The sequence below is a fragment of the Crocuta crocuta genome, unplaced genomic scaffold (genome assembly GCF_008692635.1).
Source record: "Crocuta crocuta isolate KB4526 unplaced genomic scaffold, BGI_CrCroc_1.0 scaffold234, whole genome shotgun sequence".
Lineage (NCBI taxonomy): Eukaryota > Metazoa > Chordata > Mammalia > Carnivora > Hyaenidae > Crocuta > Crocuta crocuta.
In genome coordinates this window covers 2,590,992-2,614,806 of record NW_027529647.1, presented here as the reverse complement: position 1 = coordinate 2,614,806, position 23,815 = coordinate 2,590,992, and the positions used below count along the sequence as shown (strand labels likewise).

At 50.9% G+C, this 23,815-nt stretch overlaps 1 protein-coding gene across 1 annotated transcript in view; it reads left to right on the top strand.

The window, feature by feature from the left end:
- The window catches only part of LOC144230441 (ATP-binding cassette sub-family A member 17-like), a 90,065-nt gene that overhangs the window by 27,378 nt on the left and 38,872 nt on the right, over positions 1 to 23,815 (top strand). The window contains exons 9-16 of the mRNA XM_077762778.1: positions 6,081 to 6,296; positions 13,179 to 13,354; positions 14,216 to 14,359; positions 15,672 to 15,801; positions 18,737 to 18,891; positions 19,555 to 19,672; positions 20,017 to 20,256; positions 21,748 to 21,898. Coding sequence (XP_077618904.1) covers positions 6,081 to 6,296; positions 13,179 to 13,354; positions 14,216 to 14,359; positions 15,672 to 15,801; positions 18,737 to 18,891; positions 19,555 to 19,672; positions 20,017 to 20,256; positions 21,748 to 21,898 — 1,330 coding nt within the window. The remainder of the gene's footprint in view (positions 1 to 6,080; positions 6,297 to 13,178; positions 13,355 to 14,215; positions 14,360 to 15,671; positions 15,802 to 18,736; positions 18,892 to 19,554; positions 19,673 to 20,016; positions 20,257 to 21,747; positions 21,899 to 23,815) is intronic.

The following is a 23,815-nucleotide window of genomic DNA, read 5'->3' as shown; positions in this document are numbered from 1 at the left end:
TGCCCACACTCCCCTCTGTTATTCAACACTGGACTGGAAGTTTTAGCCAGAGCAATTAAGAACTAAAAATAAATAAAAGGCATGCAATGGGAGAAAAAAGAAGCAAAGTCTCTCTATTCAAAATTACGTGATCTTATATATAGAAAATCCTAAAGAACCCACAAAAAAACTTTGAATCCATCAAATGTGAATCCACAAATGGATTCAGCAAATTTGCAAGATACAAGGTCAACATGCAAAAATCAGTTGTGTTTCTATACACTAGCAATGAACATCCCCAAAAGGAAATCAAGAAAACAATTCCACTTAAAATACCATCCAAAATAAAATACCCAGGAATAAGTCCGCCCAGAGAGATAAAAGACTTGTTGAAAGAAATCAAAGATGACTTAACTCAGTGGAAAAACATCCCATGTTCATGGACTGGAAGACTTCGTATTGTTAAAATGGCCATATTCCCCCAGATTGATCTACAGATTCTATTCAAATCCTATTAAAATCCCAGATGCCTTCTTCTCAGAAATGGACAAGCTGATGATAAAATTCATATGGAATTGCAAGGGCTCTCAAAAAGCCAAAACAGGGGCGCCTGGGTGGCTTAGTCGGTTAAGCGTCCGACTTTCGCTTAGGTCATGATCTCGCGGTTCGTGGGTTCGAGCCCCGCGTCAGGCTCTGTGCTGACAGCTCAGAGCCTGGAGCCAATTTCAGAGTCTGTGTCTCCCTCTCTCTCTGACCCTCCCCTGCCCATGCTGTCTCTCTCTCTCTCTCCTAGAAATAAATAAAGATATTTTTTTAAAAAGCCAAAACAATTTCAAAAAAGAAGAACAAAGTTGGAGGACTCACACTTCCTAATTTCAAACTTAATACAAAGCCGTAGGGATCAAAACAGTGTGGTTTTGAGCACAGCATAGATATACAGACTGATGGAATAAAATTGAGTGTCTAGAAATAAGCCTATACATCTATTTCATAGACAATTTATTTTGACAAGGGCACCATGACCATTTAATGGGAAAAGGATAGTTTCTTTAACAAATGGTGCTTGGACAACAGGATGGACACTTGGACTCCTTCCTCACTTCATTCCTTAGATGGATGAATACTATTCCATCATATGGACAGACCACATTTGGTTATCTGTTCATCTGTTGATGGGCACTGGGTTGATTCCACCTTTGGCTACTGCAGGGTTGATTCCACCTTTGGCTACTGCAAATAATGCTGTTGTGAACATTTGTGCACAAGTGTCCGAGTCTGCTTTCAGTTCCTTTGGGCATACACCTAGGAGTGCAGATGTGGGATGATGATTCTATTTAACTTTTTGAGGAACTAGAAAACTGTGTTCTCCAGAAGATGGAACATTTTACATTTCACAGCAATACATGAGGGTTCCATTTCTTTTTTTTTGAGAAATACCTGTTCAAGTCTTTTGCCCATTTTTCATTTGCATGGTTTGTTCTGTTGGTCCTGAGTTATAGGAGTTATTTATGGATTTTGAATATTAATCTCTTTTCAAATATGATTTGCAAATATTCTCTCCCATTCCATGGATTGTCTTTTTACTATTTTTTTAAAATATTTTTTATTTATTTCTAGGAGAGAGAGAGAGAGACAGCATGAGCAGGGGAGGGTCAGAGAGAGAGAGAGATACAGACTCTGAAATTGGCTCCAGGCTCTGAGCTGGCAGTCAGCACAGAGCCCGACGCGGGGGTCGAACCCACGAACCGCAAGATCATGACCTAAGCGAAAGTCGGACGCTTAACCGACTAAGCCACCCAGGCGCCCCTGTCTTTTTACTATTTTGATAGTGTCTTTTGATGGACAAAAATTTTTAATTTTGTTAAAGTATAATTTATCTATTTTTTTCTTTTGTTGCCTACACTTTTGGCCTTATACTAAGAAATCAGCGCCAAACCCAAGGTTATGAAGGTATCTCCCAAGGTTTCTTCTAAGAGTTTTATAGTTTTAACTCTTAAGTTTAGAACGCTGATCCATTTTGAGGTAATTTTTGCATATGGTCTATGGTCAGGGTCCAACTTCATTCTTTTGCATGTAGATATCCAGTTTTCCCAGCACCATTTGTTGAAAAGCTATTCCTTACCCCCATTGAACAGTTTTAGCACCACTGTTAAAAATGAATTTATCGAGGGGCGCCTGGGTGGCTTAGTCGGTTAAGTGTCCGACTTTCGCTTAGGTCATGATCTCGCGGTTCGTGGGTTCGAGCCCCGCGTCGGGCTCTGTGCTGACTGCCAGCTCAGAGCCTGGAGCCTGTTTCAGTCTGTGACTCCCTCTCTCTCTGACCCTCCCCTGCTCATGCTCTCTCTCTCTCTCTCTCTCTCCTAAAAATAAATTTAAAAAAAATGAATTTATCGTATATGTAAGGGTTTGCTTCCAGGCTTTCTATTATATTCTTTTTTTTTTTTAATAGTTCATTATCAAGCTGGTTTACATATAACACCCAGTGCTTTACTGGTCTAGACTTTGAGAGGGAATGATGTTCATTCTTCTTTAAATGTTTGGTAGAATTCACAGGTGAAGTCATTATGGTCCTGGGATTTTCTTTGTTGGAACAGAATGCAAGGGGCCTACGAGGCATCATCTAGTTTAGTAATATACACATCACCTGAGTCCCAAAATAAGAAAGAGAGCAGGATAAAGGCAGAAAAAAATATTTAAAGAAATAAGGACTGAAAATAACCCCAATTTGATGAAAGACATGAATCTACAAACCCAAGAATCTCAGTGAACTCGAAGCAGGATAAACTCAAAAAGAGATCCACACCAAGAGTCATTCAAATTGTCAAAACTCGAAGTTAAAAAGAGCACTTTTTAAAACAGCAAGAGGCTCCTCGTGTACAAGTGATCCTCAGTAATATCAGTAGCTGATTTCTCTTCAGAAACTACAGAGTCCAGAAGTTAGTAAGAAGACATTTTAAATCTTGAGTGGGGAAAATTTCAACCAAGAAATCTATATATGGCAAAACTATCCCTTGAGAATAAAGGTGAAATTGAGACATTTTCAGACAAACAGAAGCAGAGAGCATCCGTTATTACTAGTGGACTTGCCCTACAAGAAATGACAAAGGGAGTTTTTGGGGAAGAAATGAAAAGCCACCAGACAGCAACGTGAAGCCATAAGAAGAAATACAGACCACTGACTGGTAAAGACAACTTAAGCCATCATTATTGCTGGCTTCTGGTTTGTAAATCCTCTTTTCTCTCCCATGTGATTTATAAGGCAAATGCATGAAACTATTCATACATCTGCATTCATGGGCACTCAGCATATGAAGATATGATCTGTCACAATAACAGTTTAAAAGGGGGAGGGACAGAGATGTCTGTGAGCAGAGAGTATGCTACTGAAGGTAAGTGGTGTTATTTAAACTTGGTTATTGTAAGTGTAAGGTTACTTATTATATAGTTTTGACTAACCCATGCGTGTTACTTTCCTGTTGCTGATGTAACAGCCTACTGCATACTGAGTGGCTAAAAATAGCATGTATTCATCATCTTACAGCCAAGTCTGAAGTGCATTTCTCTGGGCTGACATCAAGACGTCCCCAGGGAAGTGTTCTTTCTGGAGACACGAGGGGAGAATGAGAACCCTTCCCTATGTCTGCATTTGGGGGCTCATGGCTCCTCCTCAGTCTTGGGCGCTCTCTCTCTTTCTGAATTCTGCTCCTGTCACCTCCCTCACTCTAGCACCCCTACCTCCCTCTCCTGAGGGCCCTTGCAGTTACCTTGGGCCCCCAGATAATCCAGAATAATCTTACCTCAAGATTCTCAACCACCTCCACAAAGTCCCTGGGCTCTGTAAAGTCACGCCTTCCTGTCAGGGTTTCAGGGGTGAGGGTTGGACATCCCTGGGAAGCCTTTATTCTGCCACCGCAGCACATAAACAACTGGAAAAATATTGAAGTGAGAAAGGAAATGATTGAAGCAATTTCTAAAAACTGAAAACCAACAGAAATCAATGTTTTCAACCTGGGGGGCTTGAAAATGATCACAAAGAAAGGAATTACTTCAAATGCTTTTAAAACGTAGTGTTTTAGGGATGCCTGGGCGGCTCAGTCGGTTAAGTATCTGACTTCAGCTCACATTATGACCACGGTTTGTGGTTTCGAGCCCCGTGTCGGTCACACCAAGCTCCCTGCCTACCCTGCAGCTGTGAGGACAGCTCAGAGCCCGGAGCCTGCTTCGGATTCTGTGACCCTCCCCCACCGGCACCCTGTCTCTCTCTCAAAAATAAACATTAAAATTTTTTTTTAAAGAATAATGCTTGCAGTGAGTTGAAATGCATAAAATGTAAAAACCGTCAAGCACGTAAAAATCTGTGATATATAACGGTGCCCCAGGAAATGCCTCACCGGCAACGCTGAAGGTGCCTAGGGCTGCCGTCCATCACACCCTGCTACCACCACAGGCGGGAAGGCACATCCTCGCTCCTGGCTGCTGCCTCCAGATCTCGCCTCCTCCCCGGCTGCTCTGCCCCCTTGAGGAGGAGGTTGTCATCTGAACAAACCACACTCTACCTCTTACCAAAGCCTCTGCTGCCCCCGTCCCTGTTGCATTCACGCTTGGTGGGCCTGCCTCTCTCCTCTCAGACCCTGGCTTGCTCTCCCACTGACCCTGCCCCACCCCGCATCGGTGCTCCCAGGCTCCCACGGGCGCCCCCGAAACCTCAGCCAACAACTGTGTGGTGGCCAGAACCTCAGCCTCAAACACCCCACTCTTGACTCCCCTATCTCTCTGTTTAGCTCCTCCCCTCTTGCAACCACCTCCCCCATGGAGGGTAGGTAGTTCTTTGACCCCCATCAAGATGCCTGACCCATTGGCTCTAGCGTTTTTCCACTATCCATCACCCCATCGTGTGCCTCGCCCAGCTCGGAGCCCATGGCCCATCCCTACCTTGACTCCTTTGACTTCTGCCCATCAGGTCTTTGTTGAACTTACATTGCAGATCCTCAGCCCTGGTCACACCAAGCTCCCTGCCTACCCTGCAGCAGAACCTGACTGGAGAAACTCTCTCCCTTGTGTGGACCAGTCTCTTTATCTAGTTTACAGATCCTCTGGCCACCGCTCTGCAGTCTACCCACATGCCTTTGTCAGTCTGTCCCACACCTCTCTGGGACAGCAGTTTCCAACCTTTTCCCCACTCCCTCGTGGACACAGTCTTTCTCCCTTCCTCACTGAGGTTGGAAGTTCTTGCTCTGGTCTCAGAGGGCTGTTTTTGCATCCTCGTGTGGACCCCCACCTAGACTGCGAGCACTTCCCTTTCTGTGAAACTGGAAAATAACAGTATTTAACAACTTAGTTATGAGGATTACGTGGGGTATTGCATGTCAAACACTGAGAACAATACTTGGTGTGTAGTAAGAGCTTGGTAGATGCTAGCAATTATTAACACCGCTTACAAAAGGAGAAACTGAGTCAAGTTATACAAGATCCAAGGTCAGCCAGGTTCGGTGAGAGGCCGACTGCCACCTCAGTGGGGGGCTCTTCCTATTCCCCATGCAATTTTTACGAATGGCTCCCTGTTCTCTCAACTTCCTTGAAGTCAAATGTCCACATTCAACCTGAGCGCCTCTCCCACACTCCAGCTGGATTGGCCTTATCTCCCAATCTGGAGCCACCACGCCAAGAATCTGGAAAACCTTGAGTCCTTGATCCATAATTCACTAGCTCCATGACACGGAGCAAATTTATTCCGCGTGGCCAAACCTCAGTTTCCTCCCTTGTAAAACAGGGAGGGCCCAGAGGTTACAGAAGAGGCTGGAGAGAATGTGCTGGTCTTGGTGCTACGTAATGTCCCACTGCCTGGGAGAGGAGGTCTGTACCGTGGGCGATGGTGCCAGTGCGATATTTGTGCCTTTATGGACAGATCGATTCGTAGTTTTAAGTGCCACAGATGCCCTTGGTCTTTCAATAATGAAAGTGCAAAATTCCTCAAAAGACCGCTTCCCTAACCCGAGGCCCCCGCAGATCCCCACCCCCACCCCGCCCCAAACCGTGGTGGGAAGGGGCTTGTGTTGCACTCAGTGCATCACTGACGAAACCCTTCTCGTTGCTTCCCACAGCCCACATAGCGACTGCCGCTGGAGGCATCGTCTTCTTCCTCACCTACCTCCCGTACCTGTACCTCACTGTCACCTACTCCCAGAGGACCCACTTCCAAAAGATTGCCTTCTGTCTGCTCTCTAACGTCGCCATGGCACTGGGAGTGCGATTCATCTCCATATTTGAGATAAGACGTGAGTCCCACCTTTCCCCAAGGGAAGCTGTCCCGATGCCCTGTCACTGCTGACGAGCAAGGGTGACCTTCGTCCCCACGAGAGCCACACTGCACTCTTCATTCGGTGTCCTGAGCACTTCTGATGTCCTGAAGCCACAGTAAAGTTGTAGGACATGCTTCCCACCACAGAGCTTGCAGCCTGGTTTGGGAGCAAAAGTAAATTGTATTAATGATCTAAGAGACGATATGCCCAGGCAGTTGCACAGATACAAAAGATACAGAGTCGTGATTCGATTCGCTTCACACTTTTAGAATTTTATGGATACATGGAGAGCTATCTACATGCGCCATGTTTTAGTCTCACAGCCTTCGGGGTCCATCTAGGGGACTTTCCGTCAGTGGTGTTCTGCTTCCAACTGCCACATTTGGAAGCCCACCCCCAAGTCTTCACCCGTCATGTCCTGGAGTCGGAAGGATGCTCAGAATGCCAGCAGTCACGCAGAGGATTGCAGCTAGCGGATCACACCGTGGGGGCCCGCTGGGCTCGGGCGCTTTCTGCAGGAAGCCGTCCTACATTTCAGCGGCAGCGAGGTGACCTGCTGTGAACGCTCCAACAAGTGTCTTCATTGCTCAGTGCTGGCTTTCATCACCAGAGTCCTGGCTGCAGACGCTGCGGCTTGGCTTCGCGGCAGACAGCAGGGCTAGCAGTTACAGCAGGAGCTGGGCCGTGCGCCCTCGTATCGCAGTGGCCAGTATCTTCAACCACCTGCTGAGGCACCGTCTGCCAATAAATTTCTTTGTTAAGTTGGGATGGTCTAGATGGGTGAAGGGTGCTTCAAATATAATGAAGCGTGTTAAGTTGACCAGAATTCATTGCAGGTGAGTGGTTTTCTTAAACAAAGCAGTGATGAGACCACACTTTGCAAACAGCGACGGGGAAACAGTACATTTAAAATGGTAGCTCCAGGGGCGCCTGGGGGGGGGTCAGTCTGTGAAGTGTCCGACTCTTGATTTCAGCTCAGATCGTGATCTCATGGTTTATAAGATCAAGGTTCATGAGATCAAGTCGCATGTTGGGCTCAGTGCAGACAGGGCAGAGCCTGCTTAGGAGTCTCTCTCTCTCTCTCTCTCTCTCTCTCTCCCCCTCTCTCTCTCCTGCCCCTCCCCCCCACTCTCATGTGCATGCTCTCTCTCAAAATAAATAAACATTTAAAAAAGTACCTCTGATTCCTTCCGTGTTAGAGAGTGAATAGGGGAACTTTCTGGAGCCTATCTATTGAAAGTAGAAAGAACTTGGCTGAGCGGGTGGGCTGGACAAGCTCGTGGGTTTGTTCCCACGCTAGGATTCTTTCCGGAAGAAGTTGAAACAAGATTTGGCAGGGCTCCAGTGCGGTCCTGATGGCTGTGGGGGCCCGAGCATCCTGGATGGGCCGAGATGGCCCGGCTCTCACGCCTCTGCCTCCAGCAGTCACGAGGTGTGGACCACCCAGAAAGGGGCGTGCGGAGTCTGACGGCTGAAAGCCGGTGGCCACAGCACACCCAGCAACTGAGGTGACAGCTTTCAGGACGGGGAGCAGGAAAGTATACCCTCACATCCTTATGCCCACCGCTGATAAGGGGAGGTGCCGTGGTGCCGACTGCGTCACGGAAGAAGAACAAAGGGGAGAACCGCCCCCGCGAACCCGTTACCAGCTGGTTCTCTGGGGGGAGCTGCAGCCCGGGTGACCCGGCAGGGGGAGGCCGGGACCCTCAAGCAGCGACCTTACTCCAGGTGGCCCGGGGATGACCGAGCCCCGACCCAGGTGCCTGGCAGAAGCACTTCCATCCCCTGTCTTGGCGAATCCTCATTTTCAAGTAAAAAGCAATGAAAAACATAAGGAAATAAACTCCACGGACGAGAGCCAACAGAAACAAGAGAAAGTAAAAAACAGATTCAGGAAGTCCTCACATTCTGGAATTATCAAAGCCCAGGTTATGAAACAATAATGCTCCTTATATGTTCTTTTAATAAAGACAGGTTGGAAAATATCTGCAGCAATAAGGACACAATACTTCTTCTGGGAAATATAAAATAACAATCAACCAAGGAGCAAACTTCGTGGATGGGTTACCAGTAGATTTGAAACAGCCAAGGGAGGATTATGACCTGGAAGCTGGTGAGAAGAAACTACGCAGAAGGCAGCAAAGAGGACCAAAAAGAATAGGAAATGTCAGAAGAGTTGAAAACACACACAAAAGAGAATATTTTGCCTCCATGTAAGCAGACATCTAGCAGGAAAAGAGAGAAGGGGCAGAGGGAATGCATCTGAAGAGATGGTGCCCAGATCTGTTCCCAGACTCGATTCAGGGAGCCCAGTAAATCCCAGACGGGAGGAATAAGAAAGTGACACTAGATGGGGCACCTGGGTGGCTCAGTCGGTTAAGCGTCTGACCTCGGCTCAGGTCATGATCTCATGGTTTGTGGGTTCAAGCCCCACATCGGGCTCTGTGCTGACAGCTCAGAGCCTGGAGCCTGTTTTGGATTCTGTGTCTCCCTCTCTCTCTGACCCTCCCCTGCTCATGCTGTCTCTATCTCAAAAATAAATAAAACATTAAAAAAAGAAATCTACACTAGACATACCAGCGTACGGCTGAGCATAGCAGATGGCAAGAGAGAATCTTACAAGAAGCCTGAGAAACAAAAAGAGACATTGCTTTTCAACAGAGCAGCAGTGGGACCCTAAAGACAGTGATCTCATACATTGGTTGTGTAAAATAATAATAATAATAATATAACAACAACAACAACGACAGGGATACCTTAGGTTTTTTTAAAAAAAAAACTTTTAATGTTTATTCATTTCTGAGAGAGAGAGAGTGTGTGTGTGCGCGCAAGTGGCGGAGGGGCAGGGAGGGAGGGAGACACAGAATCTGAGGCAGGCTCCAGGCTCTGAGCTGTCAGCACAGAGCCCAATGCGGGACTTGCACCCATGAACTGTGAGATCATGACCTGAGTCAAAGTCGGACGCTTAACCGACTGAGCCACCCAGGCGCCCCTAGGCTTTTGGTTTTGGGGGTTTTGAGAGAGAGGCAGAAAGAGGGGGAGCATGCAAGTGGTGGAGGGGGCAAAGGGAACCTTAAGCAGGCTCCACACTCAGCTCAGAGCCCGGCACAGGGCTTGATCCCATGACCCTGGGATCATGACCTGAGTGGAAATCAAGAGTCAGATGCTCAACTGACTGAGACACGCAGGCTCCCCGCTTTAGGTTATTATGTTTTTAACAGGTAGAATTAAAACACATAAGAGGGGTTTTGGAAGGGGTCGTGTCAGAACCCAAAGGGAGTAAATACTTTCCAGAAGGAGAATACAGATAATTAACTTTAGACTTTGCAACATAAAGCAGACCTGGTGACTCATTACTGAGCCAAGCAGAAGGCCAGAAGCAGTGCATAACGTTCACACTTAATAGAAAAAGGAGTAACCAAATATTGGCTGAGTCCAAAAGTGGCAGAGGACTTTGGTCTTGTGCCCACCTCCCCTGCGTGGGGGCTGGAAGTCAGGGAGCAGGACGGGCACACCCAGTTCAGAACAGTCTAGATGGAGCGGACCTGGGGGAGACTCCTCCCACACTCACCCTCTTCCTGAACATAATTAGATAAATTGTGAGAGGAAGTCACAGCTAATCCCTACCTGATCCAAACTCTAGACTTTTTTTTTTAATGGAACTTGATGAGCTGGTTCTCAAATTAAAAAAAAAAAAAATTTTACTGTTTATTTATTTTTGAAAGAGAGAGAATGAGCACCAGCGGGGGAGGGAGGGGGCAGAGAGAGAGAGAGAGAGACAAAATCGGAAGCAGGCTCTAGGCTCCGAGCTGTTAGCACAGAGCCCAATGTGCAGCTCACAGACCATGAGATCATGCCCTGGGCCAAAGTTGAATGCACAAACGACTGAATCACCCAGGCGCCCCCTCAAATTTAAATGAAAACACAGAGAAGCAAGAATGGCCAAAACTGCTTCAGGAAGAACAAGATGGGAAAACTTGTTTTACTGGACGTGATGGTTTATCATAGAGCAATCATAATTCAGATTGACAAAAAAGACTGATAGAACAGAAAAACCAAGGCCAAAGGCACAGTTGAAGGTCAGCAGTGACGCTGGTCCCCAGCAGGGGAGGCGTCAGTAAATGCTGCTGCGGGGACAGGAGAACCTTCTGGGGAGCTTGAAACTGGACCCCCAAATCAGAGCCCCCACAGAAGTCAATTCCAGTGTCAAACCGTGTAATGCTCTTGGAGATGATGCTATAAGAGAGAACACTCCTGTCCTCGAAGTGGGGAAGAGTTCTTAAACAAGACACAAAATAACTGACCGTAAAGATGGATGGATTTGATGTCAGAATTAAGATACCACATGAGAGGGGCGCCTGGGTGGCTTAGTCGGTTGAGCGTCCGGCTTTCGCTTAGGTCATGATCTCGCGGTTCATGGGTTCGGGCCCCGAGTCAGGCTGTGCTGACTGGCAGCTCAGAGCCTGGAGCCTGTTTCAGAGTCTGTGACTCCCTGTCTCTCTGACCCTCCCCTGCTCACGCTGTCTCTCTCTCTCTCTCCTAGAAATAAATAAAAAACATTAAAAAAATTAAAAAAAAAAAGATACCACATGAGAATAAAGAGAAGCTGTAGAGCGAAACGCATGTATCTCACAAAAGGCTTGCGTCCAGAGCATTTACAGAATTCCTACAAATCAATTAAATATTAGAATTAGAAGTAAAAGTTGGGGGGCGCAAAAAGACTTGAATTGGATTTCACAGAAAAGCGTATCCCAGTAGCTGATGAAGGTGTGCAAGCCAGAAGCCAGGAAGTGACCCCTTTAATGCACTCAAGGAAAACGCTGCCAGCCTGGCGAAAACTGAGTGAGAAACAGACTCACTCAAATTAAGAAAAGCTGACAGAATTGACAGCGGGGAGACATTACCAGAAATGCAGAGATCTTCAGGCAAAAAGAAACCAGACCAAAGATCGGATCTACGCAGAGCGATTAAAGGCTTTTGACACAGAAAATACTTTGCCTTTTGTGCATTGTTTCTGTTTTTGTTCTTTGCGCTGAAGGTGAGCCGTCGAAGGCAAAGGCAGGAGCACCGTACGGTGTTCGGAGCCCCTGCAGAAGTAAGATGTAGGATGGTAGCAGACGGTGGGGGAGGACTGGGAACACACTGTCGTAAGGCTCTCACGGGGCGCGCGCGCGGGGGGTATGACGTCACTGGACAACACACTCTGGTTAAGGACGTTACGTTGGAAAGCCTACAACAGCAGCAAAGAGATTTTTAGAAGTATAAATAATAAATCAACAGTGGCAATATGGAATCATGAAAAAATTCTGCATGAATGCAAGGAAAGAGAGGAAAGGAGGAGAAGGAAAAAACAAATGTTTGCAATAGCAAGTAAAGAGCTGGCAAGACGGCGGACTTTAATCCAGACAGTCAGGAATCGCATCAGCCGTGAATACCGATTAACAGAGACTGTCAGACTGTGCAAGAGGCAAGACCCAGCTGCCTGCACACACTTTGCCAGGGGTGGGGGGGTATGGGGGTTTGCGCTCTGGGGCGGGCAGCGACTCGCCTGGGGGGGGCAGGACCCACCGGTATTGCCTGCTAAGCTCCAGGTTACGCATTCTTCGATGTGCACATTCACAGAAACGCGTGAGGTGTCTGCCGGGGTGGTGCAGGGGCCCCGCGGCTATGCCACCTGCACCCTGCAGACTGGCACTGCATCAGGATGTACCTGGCTCTCCAGCACCACATGTGCTCAGTGTAGACCGCGGCCTTGGAATCCACCCTGAGCCCTGCGAGGTCGGACTGTCAGCCACAGTGGAAGGCGATGCTCTCCGCTGGACAAGTTGTGGGATCTCCTCCCAGGAAGGGCCTCAGAGGCCGCCTCAGAGGCCGCATCTTCGTCCCCACAGCAGCGTCAGCACCGCCCCAGAGAGTGTGGAAGCGCAGGCTCCCAGGGTGGGGAGGGCGGAGGCGTGGGAGCAGAACCCCCAGGTGCTCAGCAAGCACTAGAGACTGAGGAGCAGCGAGCTAGCCCGTCTGTGTGCTCCCCTGCCGCGCTCGAACCCCTCCCCCGGCGTTGCTGGTTCCTGCCACCGAGCCTGCAGGCGGCAGCAGACCTCAGGATCGCAGACGCTTTCAGTGAGAAGCCTCGTCAACTGACACTCAGATTAGACACTTGGTGCCACACAGGCTGCTTACCTCCCTGTGCGTCCAGGACCTGGTCCCAAGCCCACTCCTCTGTACCCTCCTGGATTCATGGAAAAGGAGTATGTGATCGCCCGCACCACTCAAGGCACCGGGTCAGGGGTGTGTGAGCTCACACAGCACTGAAGGCCCTGGGTCAGGGGTGTGTGAGTGCACACAGCACACGAGGCCCCGGGTCAGGGTTGTGTGAGCGCCCACAGTACAGGAGGCCCCGGGTCAGGGCTGTGTGAGCACCTGCCGAACTCAAGGCCCCGGGTCGGATGCTGCAGATAAAGTGATGGGTGAGCGATAACTTGGGCAGGTTCACTTCGCAGAGTCTGATGCTCTCTGATCGCAGTTAGTTCAGGATGCGGGGGGAGGGGGGATGGGCACATACCCCAGCCGGGAAAGGAGGGGCAGGGAGAACGCGTGCTCGCAGGGTAAGGAGACCCCTGCGCGGCCCTCACCCAGGTGAGAGTTAGCCCAGCGGACAAGGCAGGCAGCAGGTGCAGAAGTGGGGAAGCATCTTGGACAAAGGCGCCCCTATTCGGTGCCAGTGAAGACACTGCCGCCTTCTGGCAACGTTCTATCCCGTGGGAGACACAGCTCTGGCTTCCCCTTCCTGTGCCTTGCGTTTGTCCCCTAACGCCCCAGACATGAACTCTCCAGGCCTGTCGGCGGCCGGAGCGGGACGCTGTGCCCTCCGCGCTGACTGTTGCCCTTCCTCTGGGGCAGGCACAGGCATGCGCTGGAAGAACGCGGGCGGCTTGAGCGGGGAGTTTAACTTCTGTCAGGTGCTGCTGCTGCTGCTGCTGCTGGACTCCATCGTGTACAGCACGGTGGCCTGGTACGTGGAGGCCGTCCTCCCGGGCGAGCACGGCGTGCCCAGGCCCTGGTACTTCTTCCTCATGGTGAGTACGGGCGCTGCCGCTCTGCAGACGGGCGCCAGACCTGCTGCCGCCTCCCCCCATACCCTCACCCGTCGTGGCGGTGTCCCGATTGAAGTCTCAAACCCCAGGGCACCTAAGCTGGGTTCTCTACCCTGGATTCACCCCGAAACTCTCAGCCTGCGGTCACCAAGGGAGCACAGTTAACGAGTCTCAGACCCCTGCCCCCGGCTGGTGCCCCGTGCAGAGGCCCTGAAAGCATGTGCCCACTCTGACGGTAGGTCCCGAGTGCCCCCACGGGACACCACAGCCTCTTTTCCGTCTGGGCTGTTGACGTGGCCCTGACGCTCTCTGACACCCTGAGACCTGGGGCGCTGGCAGGGCACAGCCTCCCCTGGCGACCCCGACAAGTTCTCAGAGTCACTCTCTCCTGCGATGGCTACGTTGGCCTGACAAGGCAGCGTCCCCTGTGGATGCAGTGCTCCCGCGCCCCGCCAGCGGCCCGTTGTGAAGCAGGATGGCCCTGTCTGATGTGCGCAGGCACTCACTTCGGCCCCGCCCAGAGTGTGGAGAAGTGGCCGCCCCGGGTTTTCTCCAGGCCTGCGCCACAGGGAGGCTTCCCCGGCACGCTGTGAGCCTGGCTGGGGGCATCTCGGTCGCTCGCTCCATCCTCAGGCCCATAATCGTAGGCTGAAATGCAGCTTGTTGGTAGCAAGTCCATGAGCAAGTTGCTCGACGTCTCCAGGCACCACTAAACATTTGGGACCAGGAAACTTGGGGGGCTGGAGGCGGAGGGATGTGAATTTGATTTACCAAAATGTTTACCTCCCCGCAGCAGACAGTGGACTCACTGCACCTGCTAATGTCAGTTGCCTTTCTGTGTAGCCGTCCTACTGGCATGGACAGCCCGTGCCCCTCACGCGGCCAGCGCTGGACATGGGGGATCAGGACAGATCTCCGAACAGCAAGTTCATTCAGGAAGAGCCTACGAATTTGAAGAAAGGGATCGAAATCCAACATCTCTACAAGGTATCCGCTCACAAATCTCCTTGCAAGAATCGAAGAAGCAGATGCAGAGGCTTCTGTTTTATTCTGCCGGTGGTTACAAGGCATGTTTCCTGACCGGGGTTTTATTTCCTCCTGGAATGGTGTCCTCAAAAGAGGAACCTGATGTGAATGCCCTGTCTCCTGTGGTGCAGTTAAGTGGAGGAGGAAGGAAGGTCTGGATGACCTCTCTGGAAATAACCCGCTGCCTCACCCCTGGCTTGCCAATGCCCCTGCGCGGGCACACCCTGGGACTCAGCCCCTTGGTGGCTGAGGTCCATCCTCCGAGGCTCACACACCCAGCCACTCGGAGCTCTGGCTCTCAGGGCCGGCCTCCAGATGGGGCGTGCTTGTCTGTCACCAGCGCTGGCTGAGCCCTTCCTGCTGCAGAGCCCCGCGTGACTAATCAGCGCCGTGACGGGACGCCTGGACCTGAGCCCTGTGTCCAGGCACGTCCCACATTTTCCCCTTTGGCCCCTTCCGTCCTTCAAACGCGAGAAGTCCCAAGGAGAGGCGGTTTCCTCCTTCTGACCACGCAGCCTTGTCACANGTCCATCCTCCGAGGCTCACACACCCAGCCACTCGGAGCTCTGGCTCTCAGGGCCGGCCTCCAGATGGGGCGTGCTTGTCTGTCACCAGCGCTGGCTGAGCCCTTCCTGCTGCAGAGCCCCGCGTGACTAATCAGCGCCGTGACGGGACGCCTGGACCTGAGCCCTGTGTCCAGGCACGTCCCACATTTTCCCCTTTGGCCCCTTCCGTCCTTCAAACGCGAGAAGTCCTGAGGAGAGGCGGTTTCCTCCTTCTGACCACGCAGCCTTGTCACGCGCACGCCCTCCTCTGCCTGTGGCAGCTGCTGGGGGAGGTGGCACATCCCGGCCCGGGGACGGCTCCAACTCCCCCACGGGCTGCGGCAGCCTACACACCTGTGGCTTCAAAAAGCAGGGATCCTTGTTCTGCTCACCTAACAGCTGTCTGCAGCCACACGGTTCTGGCACAATTTCTCAGGGGGCTTGGCCAGGTAATGCGGGGCAAGTTGTGGCTCTAGAAGCAGGGAGAAATCTCCCCACCAAGCTCTGAGCCCTTTGTCCTCGAGCTCTGGCCTCCGTGACTCGGGTACCAGGGAGAACCCTCAGCAGCCCCCATCAGCTAAACCCTGAAGGGAGGCCTCCCTTCTAGAATTCCACTTGGATTCGCACCGATGGGCTTCCAGGGGAAGTTGGGCTGGGTCACAGGTTCTTCAGAAATGCCACGCATGTACATGTCCTCCGCGGTTGGTCACACGTTGAATTTTCTGCAGGTGTATCACACGGGAAAGAATACACATGTGGCAGTCAAGGACCTGACCATGAATCTGTACCAGGGGCAGATCACTGTTCTCCTGGGACACAACGGAGCCGGCAAAACCACCACGTGCTTCGTGCTCACAGGTACCTGCACGGCCCCCCCACCCTTGGGGAAGAAAGCACTGACCAGGCCCTGAATTCTGTTCCGTTTCCCTCGTTAGATCTCAGTGATGTTTTAATATGAAGCATTATGTTTGTTTTTATGCCACCTGTAGCGTGTCTGGCTGTCTATGTGACTCTGCACCAGGAAAAGGAAATCTTTGGCTCTTTCAGCCTGCAGAATCTGATCTCACAGGCTGTGAGCTGTGAGCACTGCCCTGCGTGTTTCATCCCAATTAGAACCTACTGGTACAGGGAGGTGCCACTAATCTCCTAACCATGAAATCCATCCATTTGCTTCTGACTGCTGGGGGTGGCGGGGGCTCAGTTAGGACGAGACCTGGAGAAGTATTCTACGATTATTTCAGTTTCAGAATCATTTGGATGCCTAAATAGTTCTTGCACACTCAGTCAGCTAAAAGAATAGGCTGTGATATTTGAGAATTTGGTCATTCTGCAAACATGAATTTATGGGAGGCTTAAGCTGTGTAAAGCTCTGCACAAAACCAACGACACACATTTCTGAGCTTCGAGGAACTCTGAGAGCCAAGCAGTCACAGGCGTCCACACTGCCGGGGAAGCTATCAGCATCTCAGAGTCAGGCTGCCTCGGTTGCCCTCTCAGGCCGCTACGCACCTTCTCTGGAAGATTCTGACGAGGGGCAAAGGAGAAACTTGGTCCGAGGAGCCGTTGGCCACCACCGCACCCCCACCCCCAGCATTGGGATGTTAGGATCCGGGGCTCAGCCCTGCAGACGCTAACTGGACAGGCTCTGTGTGTGTCAGGACAGGGGACTGAGCCCAGCAGGTTTCCTGGACTTGGGGGCAGAGCTGTATCTAGACGGGCTCCTTGTCAGGTGTGGGCAGTGCTGATGCCAGAGGCCTCTTCTCCTGTATGGACTTGAGGTCCTCAGTGCCTGCAGGGTGACCCAGCTAGACCCCCAGGCCACATGACCAATGTCCTAGTGTTGTTCAAAGACAAAGACATAAACCGCCCCCTCCCCCTACACACCCACTCTTCCCCAGCGCCTCCCTCTCTGCTGTTCCCAGCAGTGGTCTGTGTATATGTGTGCCGTCTCTGTCTCCCCCATCCGTCTCTCCAGAGAATCTGTCCTGTTTCCTTCTGGGACAGCAGTGCCTGGATCAGTGCTTGGCAAAGAACAGGCACACAGTAAATACTATTCAACAAACGACCAAATGAATGAATTCATGCACTTGCAAGTTCTGCCAAGATGTGGACCATGAATGACATCTCGGAGAAGATCAGCCACGGATCTACCGGCAGTGACAATGGCACAGAAAATAAAAAGGCAACGTGGCGCTGGACCAAGTGGCATCACTGAAAGTTGCAGACCAGACTGAAAAGCCCTGGCGATGCTAAGCAGGGAAGGGAAGGTCTGGCTGATGGCCCAGGACTCTGAACACCAAAGGGCTTCTCTACCGGAGCGTTTGCATGGAGGCCCCAAAGTCGGCACAGGCCTGTTTTGTATCTGGAACCCCATTTTTCCACCCTGTAAAGTTAGGTGGGGGTTAAAAAAATTTTTTTCTAAGAGTTATTCTATTATTATAACTACATACGAAAAGATTTCTGCATTTACTGTAGAACAGTATCACTTTTTCCTTCCCCCCTCCCCCCCCCGCAAACCATCATGGTGCTTCATCTGCCACAGGCAAAAGGAAAGATCCCAAAACTCCATCAGTGGGTTATTTGGCAGGAAGTATCAAAAACCTGAAAGTCCTGTCCCCTCTTCAACCCTGAATCTACTGACGTTGGTTTGGAGTCAGGAAGTGTATGGGGAGGAAGGCAGAGTCGAGATACATGTTCACACTCATGAAACACTGCAAACTACCTAAATACCTGCTAGCATGGTGTGAATCCATAAACAGACTATATTCATAACAAGGAAATCCTGTGAGCCTTCACAAATTATATAGATCTCGCTGATGTGGAGAAATGGCCTCAGGAGACTGTTTTGTGAAAAAGCCAGTTTAAAGAACCAGAATTTATATTTTCCCATTTTTGCTAGGAACTTAACACGTGAGTCAGCATATGCATAAGAACATAGCAGAAGGTATGCAAAACAAGGTTAACAGCAGTCATGCTTACAGGCTGCGATCTGCATAACCTTCCTTTGCTTTGCCCTTCTTTTAACCCTGTTGCAATAGACATTTATGGCCTTTTTCAGTCTGAAAAAATGTACTTAAAATAAGACAATAAGAATAGGGGGCGCCTGGGTGGCTCAGTCGGTTTAGCGTCCAACTTCAGCTCAGGTCATAATCTCACAGTACGTGGGTTCAAGCCCCAAGTCGGGTTCTGTGGGGAGAGCTCAGAGCCTGGAGCCTGCTTGAGATTCTGTGTCTCCCTCTCTCTCTGCCTCTCCCCAACCTGTGCTTTGGCTGGCTGTCTGTCTCAAAGATAAATAAACATTAAAAAAGTTTTTTTAAGAAACTGAGAATAAAGGCAGAGAGAGCACACAGATGAGTCGCAGACACCTCCCCACATGCACTGGGCAAGGGATGCGATCACTTATGGCCTCTGTGGGAATTTACATGGAATTTACTGGGAATTTACATGGAATCCATCCTGGGTCTCAGTTCAAACCTGTTAGATGCCCCAAACAGCCTTCTCCTGAACCACATTTCAATAGTACTCTTAGTGCTCATCTCAGTGCAAGCATTAGGTGCACCTCCTTGTGCTTTATTCACCTAGGCAGGCTGGCGCTCCGGAGATGCAGGAAGGACGTCGCCTGCCTCCATTGCCCCCACACATCCTCATTCACTGTCACAGGACATCTGTGTCTTGGATGTTCCCAATCGTGACGATGAAGAGGTGGTCTGCGTGCCAACACACAGAGGGCCTTTGCTCCATTGCGTGCTCTGACTGAAGGTGACCTTGGGATATGTCTTCTCCTTGCTCCTAGGTCTTATTCCCCCTTCAAGTGGGTGGGCGTATATCAACGGATATGAAATTTCACGCAATATGGTGGAGATCCGGAAGAGCATGGGCTGGTGCCCCCAACACGACATCTTGTTCGATGACCTCACCGTGGCGGAGCATCTTTCTTTCTATGCTCAGGTGAGTCTGTGCGCCACAGGCTGTTTCCTCTGCGCCCATCCCTGGTGATGGGAAGGTAGGCTGCAGCTCCCTGACCCAAGCTCAGAAGGTCTTGAAACCACTTTCGGTCACTGTTCTTAACCGTTTGGGGAGGAAGCGGGGCAGGGGGTATTATTAGGGCAGTTTGATTATGAAGGATACAAATCGGGACCAACCAAACTAAGAGACACACACAGGCCGAGGCTGGGAGAGTCCCACACGTGAAGCTTCCATGTGCTTGGGACGCATCACCCTGCTGGCAAGTCGCTGTGTAGTGGGGCAGCTCACTTACCCCGCAAGTGTCCCGTTTTTGTTTTTTGTTTTTTAAGTTTTTTGAATATTTTTATTTTTGAGAGAAATAGAGAGAGACAGAGCATGAAGAGGGGAGGGGCAGAGAGAGAGGGAGACCCAGAATCTGAAGCAGCTCCAGGCTCTGAGCTGTCAGCACAGAGCCTGATGCAGGGTTCGAACTCAAGAACCGCGAGATTACGACCTGAGCCGAAGTCGGACGCTTAACCGACTGAGCCCCCAGGCGCCCCAAGTGTACAGTTTTTACTGGGGGCTCATTACCTAGGCCTGAATGAGGGAATCATGGGCCATGTGACTGAGCTCCATCTGCAGCCTCTGACGGCCCCTCCCCCCCAGCTCCCCAGTCAGTTCATTAGCGTCATTCATGTGTGGCCCAAGGGTGCTACCTTGAGTAACAAGGATGCACTTATCACTCCGAGGGTGCAGAAGCCCTTCCCAGTGGCTGAGGACAAAGGCCAGCCCAACTCCTGAGTGTGCAACAGTTAGATTTCTGACCTGCTGCCCGTCCCCTGGCTCCTCGGGTAACTCCCACTTGATCATGAGGCACAATCCTTTACTTAATACGCTGCTCTGCTTAGTACTGATGAGACTTAGATATACATGGTTCAAAACCCAAGAGCCTGGTGTCCATCCCTTTCCCTGAAGGCACTACGTGTCTGGGGCATAGTTTATGTAGGTAGTAGCAAAATGCTCATGAGACAGGCAGGCCTCGACCAGCGCGGCGGGGAGGGAAGTCAGGGCAGCGTCACGNAGGCCCCCGCGGGGCCCCGGACGCCCCGCGGGGAGCAGCCTTGTGAGGACGGAGCCGCCCGCCCCTCGGCCCGCAGGTGCTGATGCTGGACGAGCCCACCTCGGGCATGGACGCCGTCTCCAGGAGGGCCATCTGGGACCTGCTGCAGCAGCACAAGAGCGACCGCACGGTGCTGCTCACCACGCACTTCATGGACGAGGCCGACCTGCTGGGGGACCGCGTGGCCATCATGGCCAAGGGGGAGCTCCAGTGCTGCGGGTCCCCGCTGTTCCTGAAGCAGAAGTACGGTGAGTGGGCGGGGCCCTGAGGCCGGTCGCGAGGAGGGCGCGGGAGCGGACTCAGACCCGGAGGCGGGACGCTGATGTCTGAGCGCCATGCTGCCGGGTTTATGGCCTCTCCGTTCGGGCAGCCAGGGTTTTATCCTTCTTCCACGTCCTTTTCCGCTCTATCAAACGGAGGTTCAGGAACCGTGTGAGCCAGCGTGTGCGAAGCGCCTGTACGGGGCAGGCTGTGTCCACAAGCGGCTCCCTTGTTCCCCTGGAACCCACAGCCGCCGCTCTCTCGCTGCCCCCGTCCTTTCTCTACCGGCTGACCGGGTGACCTCACCCAGACCGGACCCCTTCCCGAGCTCCACGCGCTGGGACGCGGCCCGGCTCTGTGGGACTTGTCCAAATCCTGCGCAGACCTGGGCTCCCGCCACCACACCCACTGACTGCCCAGAGCACAGCAGCTGCGTTCTTCTAGGATCTTGGCCAAAGCCTTGCAGGCTCATTGATGCCTCCGTCTCTCAGAGCCCATATCCGGTCTGTTCCCAAATCCTAGGGGGCCTTCCCTTCCCCCCTCAGTCCCACGCCTGTCTAGCACCCTGGGAGGGTGTCCATCCTCTTCCTGGATTGTCTCACTTGCCTGCAGACCCACCCCCGGCCTCTGCCCTGTTGTCAGAAGGAGCCTGTCACTCTTCGGCTCAGCCCTGCGATGACCTCCCCTCCCACCAAGGGTAAATGCCAGAGTCCTGTGGCGCACAGGCCTTGCTTCGCCTGGTCTGCCCTGTTTAAAATCACACTCCCTGGTAGCACCTGGGTGGCTCAGTCGGTTGAGCGTCCGACTTCGGCTCAAGTCATGATCTCATGGTTTGTGAGTTCCAGCCCTGTGTCAGAATCTGGAGCCTGCCTCAGATTCTGTGTCTCCCTCTCTTTTTTTTAATTCACACTCCCGACCCTCCAAACCCACTCCCATGTTTATCTTTCTCCTTGGTGCATGGCTCAGGTCACTAATAGTGTATAGATTTCCCTGTTTATCTTACTGTCTGCCTCACACCCGTTTAATGAAATCCCATGAGAGCAAGGACTCCGACGGGTACCTAGGACAGTGCCCGTCTTATCACAAGGGCTCAAGAAATGGCTATTGAGTGGCCCCATAGCCAGTATAACGGTAACAAGAGCTACTGGTGTCAGAAAGGACGTTCAAAATGCCAAAAGCATGATGTGATTATTACAGAGGTAGCCGTTCGTTATGTTGACCAGCAAGGCCTCTGCCAAGCAGCTGCCCTCCACACAGCCCTCCACCACGTTGGCAGCATTGCTAAGTCTGTCGTTACCATCTCCAGTCACCGAGCAGAAGGCCAGACCCTCTAGAATATGGCCCAGTTTACTGTGTGGAAACCATTCCACCCCACAGGGTCCCCCAGCCCCACTTTCCCAGGGAGCCGCCCCTTCCAAGCTACACAAAAGTGCGGCTGCAAAGAGTAAGACTGTTTTGTGCTCTTTGAAATGTTTCAGGTGCAGGATATTACATGACTGTGGTGAAGAAACCTCACTGTAGCACAGAGAAGATTTCCAATCTGATTTATCACCACATGCCCAATGCAATCTTGCAGTCCAACATTGGAGAAGAATTAACGTTTATTCTTCCTAAAAAGAGCATGCCCAGGTGCGGACCCCAGGGGTCGGGAGGGCCTGTGTGCGTGTACGGAGCATCCAGAGCCCTCCCTGCACCCCGTCCCTGTCCTCAGCAAGCACTCTCTGCTCTGTGAGGGTCTGGATCCCCAGGCCTTTGGTACCTCCCGGAAAGACAGCACACTGTAGCCTGAGCACACCTGAAAACACGAGCTCTGATCATGTCACCTCTGTCCTTTAAAGCCCTCGATGGCGCCCAGTAGCCTTCAGGTTAAAGTCAATTTCTTAAATATGGCTTTACAGGGGCCCTTTACTGGGAGACTGAGGCCAGATGAAGGTTTTACCTGATTTTCTTTAATTATTTCAGACCCCAGATAGGTTCCCGGCACCCTTCACCCCATCCTCTGCATCACATTGTTCTCAAATAGGAATCTTACCTCCTACTTCACTATGAAGCTGAGAACCAGCAAACAAGAACCCTGTCTCACTCACACTACAAGCCTACCCTCACTCCTTTCTTCCTTCCATCTCCTTATAGCCAAGAACGTGGCCCCTTCCTGCCAAAGGCTTGCCCTTCAGCACCGGCTCAGGGTCTACCCACCTTGCCTTCTCTAGAACGCACCTGCTTGACTCGCCCCGCTCATCCACACCACCAATTTCTCTCTCCACTTGGTCACTTCCAGGAGCACCCGAACTCCCCACCGTTCTCCCCCAGCTCCGGGCACCCCCTGTTATATACTTTCTGTCTCTATGATCCAGACTGCTCTCCCTGCCTCAACGCACTGTCTCAATGAACTTTCCTATTGGCTTTCAGAGTCCTTTTGTGACTGGTTTAGATCACCAAGGATAGTGTCCTCAAGGTTCAAGGTTGTGGCGTTTTGCAGAATTTTCTTCCTTTTTAAGGCTGAATAATTTTTACACACACACACACACACACACACACACACACACACACACCGCGTTATGTTTATCCATAGCAGACACATGGGTTGCTGCCACATTTTAGCTGTTGTGAATAATGCTGCTATGCACACGGGTGCACAAATATCCCTTCACGACCCTGCTTTCCATTCTTTGGTGTATATTTCCTCACCACTCATATGTCTTCTTGGAAGCAATGTCTGTTACCCATTTTTCAAAAAACTTTTATTTATTTATTTATTTATTTAAATTTTTTTAATGTTTTATTTATTTCTAGGAGAGAGAGAGACAGCGTGAGCAGGGGAGGGTCAGAGAGAGAGGGAGTCACAGACCGAACGAGGCTCCAGGCTCTGAGCTGGCAGTCAGCACAGAGCCCAACGCGGGGCTCGAACCCACAACCACGAGATCATGACCTAAGCGAAAGTCGGACGCCCAACCGACTAAGCCACCCAGGCGCCCCAAAAAACTTTTATTTATTAATTAATCTCTACACCCAGCATGGGGCTTGAACTCATGACCCCGAGATCAAGAGTTGTGTGCTCTTCCACCAGGTGCCCCCCGTTGCCCATTTTTGAATCAAGTTGTTTTTTTTGTCACTGAGTTGTAGGGATTTGCTACACATTCTGGAAATTAATCCTGATTAGATACAGCATTTGCAATATTTTCTTCCATCCAGTGGGTTGTCTTTTTTTTTTTTTAATGTTTTATTTCTTTTGAGAGACAGAGTTTGAGCAGGGGAAGGGCAGGGGTGGGGGAGACAGAGGATTTGAAGCAGGCTCTGCTCTGACAGCAGACAGCCCTGATGTGGGGCTCGACCCCACTGGGTTGTCTTTTTACTCCAATGGTAGTGTTTCTTGATACACGAATTTTTAAAATTTTTATGACATTTAATTTACTTTGTCCTTTGCTACCCTGCCTTTGGTGTCACATCCAAGAAGTCACCACCAGATCCCACGTCACGAAGCTCTGTCCTAAGTCTTCTGAGAGTTGTATGATTTTAGGCCTTACATTTAGATCGTCAATCTATTTC